Genomic DNA, 12123 nt, shown 5'->3' on the forward strand with positions numbered 1-12123 from the left:
AAATATTTTACTTGTATTAGTTCATCAAATGCTCATTTATGCTCATTACTCTCACCCCTTGGATATGGTCACTCTCATACCTCCATCTTAACACTGAGAAGACAGAGAAGACAAAATTCATTCAAGATCACAAAGCAGGGAGTGGAGCCATAATTCAAGTCCAACTTGGAGCACCCCTGGAGAATTTCCTTGATACTTGAAGTTACTGATAGAACAAAAAGCCTGGGTAGAATTACTTAGAACTGTTTAAAAATACTTTTTTTAAAAAAATCCATTTACGAATTCCTATATAGACTCACAATCATGTGCTATTCCACAAAGTCAAGTCTACCATTGACTTTAAGAAATAACCCCAGTACTATGGAATAGTTGATGAAATGATGGGGTCCTTCTTTGGAGAATGAATGGTAGGGTCTGCTTCAAATCAGAGTTTGATGGAACCATTTAATTGTCATTTGGCATCAGTAAAAATTAAATCACAGCCATAGAACCTTAATGACACAAAGAAGAGCAAATTCCAAATTTGGGGGGAAGAAAGGGAGAACGAGAAATACGGAATGGTAGAAGGGAGTGAAGAGAGAGAGAGAGAGAGAGAGAGAGAGAGAGAGAGAGTGCTTTTGAGGGTGGATAATAGCAGGAAAGCAAAATGTGGCTATCAAACTTAGAATGAAGCCTTTGGTAGGGTTGCCTGCTACACCACTGAGATAATGATGGCTGAAATAACTGAAATCACTCCCCTGCTTGCCCTTGAGGTTAAGCTGGCTTTCAGTGTTGGAGAGAGGACCCAAGAGAAATGTTTACTTTAGCACAAGTGTTAAGCTGCTTGTGAGAAGGCAAAGCCACTGAATGGAGAGATTACCACCAAGAGTGATCTGGACAACAAAGCCCCAGGCAAGTGATTTCTCCCTGGCTAATGCACTAAAACTACAACTCCAGAGAACTCTGGAAGTGACAAAAACATTTGTTATCAGAGAGAAGTTGATTAGTTTTGCTAGAATGTATTTTGACTCAGCTAAATGGAGCAAGGTGTTTCTTTTAGCTTCGTTTTTTATATTAGACTTTTTTGAAAAGCAATGTTTGCTATTATTTTCCAATTAATTTCAAATACTTCATAATATACTTTGTTGCTTATATCAATGTTCATTGTGTGACTAGGTAAATGAAATTATTTTGTGTTCAAAGTAAAGCGATTAGGGTCATATTCTCAAGTATGGAAATGCAGACTGGGAGTGGGGAGGGGAAATGTTATGTTTGGTTCTTCATGGTCAGTCTCTCAGAATTGTCCCATTGCTATTTGACATTCAACAAAGATAAACAATTTATTAGCTGGGATAAGAGCCATCATTCTGGGCATCATCTATTGAAAGAAATTGTGTAGATCACAATTTGAAACCATGTATGAACAGAGGTTGCTTGAACAAGGATGGTGAATAATGCCACTGTGTGAAAGACAGACTTTCTTTTACTTAATAGCCAATACTTTCCCTCCCTCAAACTGCTTCTCCTTTAGTTGGGTAACAGTGTGCCTGTCACAGTGATTCCACATCTGTGGCTCTGTGGTTGGGTAACTGAAGCAGTGTTCGCACAGAACTGTGACGGTTTCTACACACTTTCTCACATGGCATAGAGCAGCAGATACTCACAAACATCTGTTACCCAAGTCGGTGCGAATAAGCGATTCCTGGAAAACCCATGATTTGGGAATTTGTTGATTTCTTTTCCACATAATGGCTATCAGAATAGGGGAAATGAAAGTTTGGGTGGAAAATCCAAAACTTATTAAAATCAAGATAATATTTTATCTGAGTAAGAAATTTTGAGATCCAAAAGGATGGAAATATGTGGTGAATTTAAGAAGATGTAGTTTAATACTTAGCCATGCACTTTCCCAAAGGAAGAGAAATGGATTAAATCAAGCATTTATAAATATAGGCAAATTTTACTTTACCTGTGTTATACTTGTACAAGAAAGGCTAATAAAATTCTAGAGGACCTCAATAGAAGCATACAAAAATAAATAAACAACAAAGTGAAGCAATCATTTCACCCTGTTATGAAGTCACACCAGAACACCATGAGCGACCTGCCCAGTTTATAAAGAGACCCAGGAGAGGGCTGAGGTGGTGAGGGTTAGACACCTTGGCATCAGTGAGGTCTGTCTGTCTTGGTGGTGGTGTGGGGTGACGTGAGGGGGTGTGTTGGAGGATGCTAGCTAATACCCAAAGGCCTTTTACATTGACTGGATGGTAGCACATATTCTGACAGCTCTGGGAAATGGAACCAGAAACAGTGTAAAGAAGCTTCAAAAGGACCTGGTGAGTTCAATGTACGAAAGAACTTTCTAGCAGAGCTGCTCCTTTAGGGACATGGAGGATATTTCTCACTGACTTATTGTCATATTGATTTAAATGAGTCACAAGTTTTCCCTTTAACTCTGTGGCTTTGGCTCATATGGAATATTGTAAAATAAAGTTGACCCCAGAGTGTCAATTGTTAAATCAACAGTTGGAGTCACTGTGCACCTGTTCCCTTAATGTGTTGTACTATGCGAATTAACGCATAGTAAAATTACTACTCAAACAGTACTCTATACTTTGTGTGTCTTTGTGGGTGCAGTCTGTTGAAATGTTTACTTAGTATATACTAAGTTGATCTTCTGTATATAAAGATAATTGAAAATGAATCGTGATGAAGAATGGGATTGGAGAGGGAGTGGGAGATGGGATGGTGGCAGGTGGGAGGTGGGTTATGGGGGGAAAAACTGCTATAATTCAAAAGTTGTACTTTGAAAATTTATATTTATTAAATAAAAGTTAAAAAAACACAAAAAATAAAGTTGACCTCATGACAGAAGAGAAATGTAGTTTGATATCCCTAAAAGTAGATGGCCATCAGTATGTGCACCTTCCAATTTCACAAGGGCCTATAGAGCAAACAGGCAGCTGTCCAAGGTGCTGCAAGGAAGTGCTCTGGGCAGGTTTGCCCATCACGTTTGCTGTTTGTTTTAATGCTTGCTCGCTTTTCAGCCTTTCTGTTCTTATATAAATCTACACCCTCATTCCACATACAAAAGCACAGAGAAAATTGCCTAGGAAATGTGTGAGAGCTAAGGCTAAACTACTACCTGGGACTTCCTCTGCTCCATCCGAGCGCTGAATGAATCCATTTCACATTCAAAGGTTTGCCTTGGTCTCTCAAGTTGAATTGTTTGGACGGAAATTTATAGTAGCTGCTACTTATCCTGAAGCAATTGTAATTATTTGACTTTTGGTATCTTCATTTTATGCTTTCTGCAGTGTATACATATCCTGAAAGGAGATAAGAAAATTATGTTCATGGTGTGGTAGAAGGAATATTAAATATTCCAGCTGAGGCCTTACTTACACCCAGGATAAGTGTGGTGGCAATAAGCTATCCTGTTTTGCACTCTCTATTTGTGTTGCCATTCCTGTGTTATCTAATTTTTTGGTCACTTAATTGTTTTGCTATCTATAAAGTGGTGATAACAATAGCAACATCCCTTAGAGTTCTGAAAATAAGGTAAGTTAACACATGTAAAGAATCTCTAAGAACACTAGATGCATACATAATTAATACTACAGCTATTATATATTATAGTGAGAATCCTCTATTATATTTGATAATCTGCTGGAAAACCTTATAAGATACAGAAAATTGTTATACCCAATGATGGATTATTACAGCAAAAACACACTGACTAAAATCAGAAAGGAAGAAAAGTGCACAGGATGGAATTCCACTCCTCAAATGGCCACAAGGGCTGCCAGAGCTGGGCTGGACTGAAGCCAGGAGCCAGGAACTTCTTTCAGGTCTCCCATATGGATTCAGAGAGGTCCAAGTACTTGGGGCATCCTCTGCTGCTTTCCCAGGCACATTAGCAGGGAGATGGATCAGAAGTGGAGCAGCCAGGAATCAAACAGTCACCTACATGGGATGCTGGCACTGCAGGGGGCAGTTTAACCTGCTATGCCACAGCCCTGGCCCCGTGAATACTTTTTTAAAGAATGTGAGGCTGGCGCCACAGATCACTAGGCTAATCCTCTGCCTGTGCCGCTGGCACACTGGGTTCTAGTCCTGGCTGGGGCGCCAGATTCTGTCCTGGTTGCTTCTCTTCCAGTCCAGCTCTCTGCTGTGGCCTGGGAGGGCAGTGGAGGATGTCCCAAGTGCTTGGGCCCTGCACCTGCATAGGAGACCAGGAGGAAGCACCTAGCTCCTGGCTTCAGATTGGCGCAGTGTGCCGGCTGTAGCGGCCATTTGGTGGGTGAACCAATGGAAGGAAGACCTTTCTCTCTGTCTCTCTCTTACTGTATAACTCTGCCTTTCTAAAAAAAAAAAATAAAGAATGTGAACATAATGAGTATCTACTACACATGTAGCTTTTGTAATTTTTTTCTGTAGGTTGGAAAATGGCTTCAGATTTAACACGTTATAACATGTGTTAAAAAAACACATAAAAACACATCCGAAATTGAGGATTCCTTTCACTACCATTGTAATAATGATGATAAAAGTGTTCCACAAATTCTAACTATAATTCTATGCCAAATGCATTCTATCATTAGTTCTAATCCTTATAAACAGATGTGGGGAGTATCCAAGACTTTTATTTTTATAGGAGAGAGATTAATGATCTAGAGGATTTCCCAAAGCCCTCCAATTGCCCAGCCAGTCTTCCAAGGGGCAGAGTCTGATTCGAAGGCTCTAGGTCTTAACATCATCCATGGTAGTTGCTGAGATTCTGGGAAACAAAGTGATTAAAAAGCACACTGAGGGGCTGGCACCTTGGCATAATGAGTAAAGTTGTTGCCTGCAGGGCCAGCATCCCATATGGGTGCTGCTTTGAGTCCTGGCTGCTCCATTTCCGATCCAGCTCTCTGCTATGGTCTGGGAGGGCAGTAGAAGATGGCCCAAGTTGTTGGGACCCTGCACCCACGTGGGACACCTGGAAGAAGCTCCTGGCTCCTGGCTTCGGATTGGTGCAGTTCCAGCCAATGCGGCTAATTGGGGAGTGAACCAGCGGATGGAAGACCTCTCTCTCTCTCTCTCTCTCTCTCTGTAACTCTGCCTTTCAAATAAATAAATAAATATTTTTTAAAAAAGTACACTGAAACATGGAAAATCCAACAACATTTATTTGACTTGAATCATCTCAAGATCCACAGATGGGGAGGGCATTTGGCCTAGTGGTTAGAATGCTTGTGTCCCACATCAGAATGCCTGGGTTCGATTCCTGGCTCCAGATTCTTATTCCTGCTGTCCTGCTAATGCACACCCTGGGAGGCAGTGGTGAAGGCTCAAGTGGTTATGTCCTAGCTTCTCACACATGGGAGACCTGGATTGAGTTCTCCTCTCCTGGCTTTAGCTCCAGTTGTTGTGAATATTGTGTGGAGTGAGCCAGTGGGTGTGATCTCTATCTTTCTCTCAGATAAGTAAAAAGAAAGAAAAAAGAATCAGAATCACTGAATGATTTAAAATAAAAGATTCAGAGATGGGCATTTGGTCTAGTAGTTAAAGATACTGCTTGAGATGTCCATGCCTAGGTTGGAGTTCGGCTTTGCTCCCAATTCCAGCTTCGTGCTAGTGAACACCTTGGGAGCATCAGGTGATGGCTAAAGTAGTTGGGTCTGGCATTTGGTGCAGTAGTTAAGTAACTGGGTCCCTATTACGTGGGATACCCAAATTGAGTTCTAGGCTCTTGGCTTTGGCCTGGCAAAGTCTCAGCTCTTTCCTGCATTTGGAGGAATGGACCATTTGATGAAAAGATATCTCTCTGACTCTCTGTCATAAGTAAATTAAAAAATTAAAAGGTAGTTGAGTTCCTGCCACCCATGTAGGAAACCTGGACTGAGATCCTGTTTCCTAGCTTTGACTGATCCAGTTATTTTGGGCATTCAGGATGTGAACAAGAGGATGGGAGGTTTCTGTCTGTTGTCTGTCTGTAAAATAAACAAAATAAAGAAAACCTAAAGAAAAATCCATGGAATATTTAGACACTGAGGCAGAATTGTGGCTGGAATGTTGTGCCCTTCCACCAATGTAAGAAATTCTAGCAAAGATTCCAAGATTCTAACACACCTTTCTCCATAAAAATGTCAAATAGGAAACACCAGTAGGTAAAACAGAGACATAAAAGGGAAAACAATTTTGTAGTTGAGTGTCTTGATTAAAAAGGTGAATAGACAATTGAAATACCTCCCCCAGTTTTCAAAATTATTGCCTCCATGAATTGTTTGTAATTGTGTCTTTTTCCTCTCCCTTTTCTAGATCTCAGTCTGTGGTTGAAGCCGGGACCCTGAAACATGAGGACAAGGGAGAGAATGAGAACACTCAGCCACTCCTGGCTCTGGACTGAGCCATGAGCCACCCTGATGCTCCTGCACACCGGCCTTCAGTGGTATCAGTCAACAAGGGAGCATATGTGCAACCGACCCACACAGACACGTGCCATCCGCTTGACGCGAGGCCCTCCACTCCTGACCCCCAGCAATGACTGTCACCAGCCATAGGTCTGAGCAGCCAAAGTTGGATAAAGACTTTTCTTTTTTCAGTGAGGGGATTGGAGGATGAAGCAAGGCATTTATGTAAGAAAGACAGCCCTTCCCTGATACATATGGTATTAAATGAACTGAAACAACGAAAAACTACATTTGATGCACATACCACATTAAGACAAGGATTTTTCTGAGGGATTACACAGGGACCCTCTCCAGTTTTGCAATTTAAGATTAAGTATGTTTCCAAGTAAATACATCAGAGTTAAACTGTGCAGATCAGATGGTCAAGTTTAATATAGCGCAAAGCCCCAAGACAATAGTAATTTCCATTCTTATTGAATTATTTTCTCTGACCTCATCACCAGCATTGAATTGTTCTGCCTAAGAGCATGTTCTCATAGGTCTGGCTATTTGCAGTTTGCTTATATTGATGTCCTGCGAAAAATGATTTTGATGTCACATCTTTCATCAGGCCTCCAGCTTAAAAGAAGACACACGCAATTTGGAATGTGATTATTTCATCTTAGCCATGTGACTCCCCACAGTCAGCCTGAGAACCCATTAGTCCAGTGTGTGTTGGCAGAGAGGCGGGCCTCATTGGAAACACATGTCAGTGATTAACAAATCAATTTAAATTGCCTCGCTTGGGTCACTACAGCAAGGGAACGAGCTACTAAGCTATTTAAGCCCCCACCTTTCTATAGTCATTTCAGGTGTGAAGAAAGGGCCAGGTTGTTGCTAAGCAGGCAGGTATTCAATCATGGAGGAAGAGACCCCTTAAGGATAGTAAACATGCAAACACTGAAATAAGAGAAGACTACCAATGCAAGATGAAATGCCAAAGATCATTTTATTTCTTTAGCTACTCTCCTTAGAAATGGAGGTCCCAACTACCCAGTCACAGGAAATCAGATGAAAAATTAACAGATATCCTTACTCATGCCATGTTTTCCAAGACCAGCTGTGTATTTTTAGATATTGCTGATTTGTCCAGCTATTTGCATCACGTGGGCATTTATTAGAATGACCAATTGGTGCTCAATGTCAAATAAAACATATTTTAGTTGATAATCGAAAATAAAATATGGCTTCACATTTTAAATATTTGCAAGGGTTACTTTGTGAGCTGAACAATTCAAAAGAAAGAAGTGATTCAACTGGCCACAATTATCCTGACAGATAATAATTTTAATAGTTCTATTACATTTCTTTCTAATGTTTCAGCTTTTCCCTACTGGTAGTGAATAACAACAAAGTTAATTTTACATTCCACCATTAAAGAAATAAAATTGAAATATAATTAAAAATATTTCTCAACCACTTGCATCACAGTATAAATAAAACCAATTCATTTTGTGTAGACATTTCAAATCACAAAACAATAACACTGAAATGATTCCACCAATGCAATGACTGAAACACTTTTCTTACACACCAAGATGTAGGTAAGACACAGAAAGAATTAAAGTGAATTAGAAAATCCCTTTTATTACTTGAGTTTATAAAATAGTTGTGGATTCCAGGTAGTTAAAATATGATTGCCAACCCTTTGCAACAGTAATAATACCTCTGGCATTTCAATTGGAAATATTTACAATGCTACTGTAGTGACCTGACTTTAAATACCATATTACATTTACTAAGTTAAGAGCTAGGTTTTCTACTATTCCATAATCTCATTAAATGAATGTAAGGTGATGGTTCAGCAATGATGATTTCTAGTTTGTATTTCTTTATGTGTATGCAATATACTGACGAGAACCAAATTCAATGGTGACACGAATGTCACTCCATGAGCACTGGATTGTATTGCCCTTTGTCAGTCATTTCCTCTGTCCAATAAATTCTGAGGGACACAAATACTGTCTTATCTTTTATGAGTTTGATTTCTCTTTTTCATTTTGGTAATTAATTTGATAGTTTCCCTCTTGTGCCTCTTTGTTTTAGTAGGATTTCTGAACATTGGCAAAACAGAAGGAACAGGAGAAATATTTTTAAAATTTTTCTACTGAGGCCAATATCAATAAAGTCAAGGAAAAGGGGTCAATTTCTATGTTAAAGAAATTTAAAAAAAAACATTTATCTATCTATTTGAAAGAGCTACACAGAGAGAGAGAGAGAGAGAGAGAGAGATGGAGAGAGAGAGGCAGAGAGAGATCTGTCCACTCATTCACTCTCCAAATGCCCACAAAGGCAAGGGCTGGACCAGGCCAAAGCCAGTAGCTCCATCTAGGTCTCCCAAATGGGTGACAGGGACCCAAACACTGGGCTGTGTCCATTGCCTTTCCCAGGCCATCAGCAGGCAGCTGCATTGGAAGTGGGGCAGCCAGGACATGAACTGGCATCCATATGGGATGCCGATGTTAAAGGCAGCAGTCTTAACTGCTACACCACAAGGCCAGCCCCAAAGAAATATTTTTTCCCCATAGACTTATTTATTTATTTATTTGACAGGCAGAATTAGAGATAAAGGGAGAGAAAGAGAGACAGAGAGATCTTCTACCCACTGGTTCACTTCCCAAATGGTTCCAACAGCTGGGGCTGGGCCAAGTCGAAGCCAGGAGCTTCATCCTGGTCTCCCACATAGGTGCAGGGGCCCAAGTACTTGGGCCATCTTCTGCTGCTTTCCCAGGCACATTCACAGAGATCTGGATTGGAAGTGGAGCAGCTGGAACTCGAACCAGTGCCCACATGGGATGCTAGCATCAAAGGCAGTGACTTAACCCACTATGCCACAACATTGGCCCCATGAAATAGTCTTTAATGACATAAAGAAAGCCTCCTTAGTATTGGAACAAAAAGAAAGCACAGGTGTATTTTTCGACCTGTGAATGCAATCAGGTGATCTATGTGCCATTTTGGCATTTTTGTTCATATTGGCTTAGAATTCAGTGCCTGAATATCATTACATTCTTAAACATGTCTAGTTAGCATGTATTTTAAAAATACACAGTCAAATACATTACTGCTTTACTAAATCAGGGATTTGATTATCTTGGGATTGAGTGGGCAACACCATTTTCTATTGTGATTTTTAGGTCATGGGTAATATTAGCAGTACATGTAGATAATTATTGTTCTTTCAAAGTGATGTTTCAAAGGCAGAAGTTCCTCGAGCCAGGGAGATAGAAGAGGAGAGCAATCTCCACCTCCTACACCCAGCATGAGGATCCTAGCATCCTTCATGACTTTCACTCTGTACCCTTAATGTTTTTACAAAGCTGTGGGGGTTATCTCCACGGCCAAATGCCCTCACATAGATTGACAGTAGGCAGGTGCCCTGGATTCCTAGGTCCTGCTCACAGACAGCAAAAAGGACAGGAGCCAGACACCCTAGCAGCGCCTATCTACCGAGTCCTCAGAGAACATCTTCTACGCATTTTACCCCCTCACAAACACAAGGCCTAATACTGGGCATTAAAAAATTTCTATTCAGTATTTTTATAATTCTCTGTAAAAATGATTCCATATCCTTTTTCAATGTTAAAAAAACTCCTCTTAGAAAGAACTATGATTTTTATAATATTTCCACCATTAGCATAATGAGGAAAAATTAAGATACTGGATCTCAACGCAGATAATAAGTAGGGATCAGCATAGTTCACAGGCATTGGATTGGTGTAATTATGTGTTCTCTTTTGTATTAGGAAAGTAAAATTGCTTTATTCAAGAGTGTCTTTTACTGAAAGAATTAAAAGAGGGAAATCTCAGTTTGCCAGGGAAGTTATCATTAAACAGCTAGAGATAAAGCATTTACATAGCTTGTCATTGAAATCCACAAAAAGTAGTGGTATATGATGACAAAACAGTTTGACTATCCTAGAAAAATATAACTACATAGAAAAATTCCAACTAAAGCAATATATTCACAGTTTCTACATATGTTCTCATTGTATGTTGATTTAGACCTGTTATTCTACATGGAAAGAATATCTTTGGCTGGCAAGGTAGAGGCTGTTAAATGTTCACCTTAGATATAGGCAGAAGGTCCGTGTTGTCACGCAGGTGTTTCCTAAATGAACTGTAATGAGGCAAATACTCTCTTTTGTGTCTTCAAACCCTAGGAGGAGGCATAAAATTGTCCAGGGAATGAAAAGTCTTGGTGTTTACACTTCTTTCTTCACATCCAAGGAGACACAGCCAAAAAGACAACCTCTCTGTAGTGGGTCCCAAGCCTGCATGAATTCCTGCTAAATTGCGGGAAGGCTGCGTCTCTGATGGGGGGTGAGCTCTGGGTGCCACACATCCACGATGAAAATCAGCCGGAAAGATGAGGCATCCTGCCACACTTCATGCTCAAAGGAGTCGTCAAAGATGAACACCTTGCCTTCCTCCCAGGTCCTGGAACAGAGAGACACAGATTCTAGAGTTCAGCTTTGTGTGGTTCAGCTGCCTGAGGTCAATTCCTGTCCGCATGCAGGAAGCCCTTTCTATAATCTTTGCGATATACCAGCTAACCAGAACGCCAAGCCAGAATTTATTCCTCCCCTGGTGACAAAGAAAGGACTTCAGGATTCTTAGCATAAACATTCATTTTTCATTGCTCCGCATTGAGGATGTACCATGGGCAGGGGACTGGTGATGAGGGCCTACTGACAGCATCACAGGCACCACACTGGTGCTGGCTCTCACCCTCGGAGGGGCCTCCTTGATCAGCCCAGCACTGGAGCGCATGCCCTGGCAGTTCCTGCATGCAACAGCTCCTCAGTTAGGGACTCCACGGCCTTTTCCTCCGGGGTCTTTCAGAGATGAGTTTAGAACCACAGGTGGGGACCAGGTGTCAGGCATCTCAGTGCCTCTGAGGACACCTGGCAGGGGTTTGTGCATCACCAAGTGATTTTCCTTTCAGCTTACAAGTTCCATTTTATGGAATTGAGTCTTCACTTACACTCAGTGACCAGAAGGCATATAACCAAATTATGTGGTTCCAAGCTAGTATAACTGGTTGGGGAAAATGGGCAGATTGGGAATGGATTTTGTATATTTTTAGTGTCATCTGCTATGCAAGTGGGTTATCCATGGAATATTTTAAGTCAATGTTGCAAAACACTTTAGAGCCTCCAGTACTACCTCTCAAGAGATCTGGATGGTTACTTAGATCTAAATATAGTGTTAGTCTAAACAAAGCAATCAAGGCGGAAATATGCAGGAGGCAGTTACACCAGGTCTTTCAAATCCAAAGAAAGTTTATTAACTATATGACAATGCTCCCTTCCATTAAAAATAGATACTAATTGCTAATATCTTAAATGCTGTTATGTTTTTAAAATGAAATTTCCTTTATATTTTAAGATTCCACTTAAGCACTTGAAATTTTACATCTTGGATTAGCAAAATAGTTGCATTAGGGCATAGATATGCTAATGTGATTTCAAACTATCACTTTATCATAAAGACCTTTTTATTGGGAAAATGACTGATGTCCTTTTTATGTTTCTTATTAGGTGATAAATCAACATAAATCAAGCACAATGATGTATTGCAGGGCTTCTTGATCTCGGCACTACTGATGTGTGGGCCAGATCACTCTCTGTTGGACAGGCTCTCTCGTATACTGTAGCAACATCACCCACTAGATAGCAGTAGGACAGGACCTGCACACCAGTGT

The 12123-nt window shown here is 40.5% G+C and overlaps 2 protein-coding genes across 28 annotated transcripts in view; one reads left to right on the top strand and one right to left on the bottom strand.

The window, feature by feature from the left end:
* The window catches only part of CLVS1 (clavesin 1), a 190730-nt gene extending 182290 nt beyond the window's left edge, over positions 1 to 8440 (top strand). Inside the window, exon 6 of the mRNA XM_051843797.3 lies at positions 6286 to 8440. Within this exon, the coding sequence (XP_051699757.1) occupies positions 6286 to 6373 (88 nt within the window). The 3' untranslated portion in view covers positions 6374 to 8440. The remainder of the gene's footprint in view (positions 1 to 6285) is intronic.
* Positions 2782 to 12123, bottom strand: part of ASPH (aspartate beta-hydroxylase) — a 240199-nt gene continuing 230857 nt past the window's right edge. For 25 of the 27 annotated variants that reach the window (XM_089335288.1, XM_089335296.1, XM_089335286.1 and 22 more), the window contains one exon: positions 7347 to 10856. In XM_089335288.1, coding sequence (XP_089191414.1) covers positions 10706 to 10856 — 151 coding nt within the window. In that variant the 3' untranslated portion in view covers positions 7347 to 10705. Of the gene's footprint in view, positions 3309 to 7346; positions 10857 to 12123 lie in introns of those variants that run through there. The other 2 variants (XR_016235683.1, XR_011389110.2) reach the window with 1 other exon arrangement.

This window comes from Oryctolagus cuniculus, chromosome 6 (assembly GCF_051225735.1).
Source record: "Oryctolagus cuniculus isolate XC-2025 breed Fujian yellow rabbit chromosome 6, ASM5122573v1, whole genome shotgun sequence".
Classification (NCBI taxonomy): Eukaryota; Metazoa; Chordata; class Mammalia; order Lagomorpha; family Leporidae; genus Oryctolagus; species Oryctolagus cuniculus.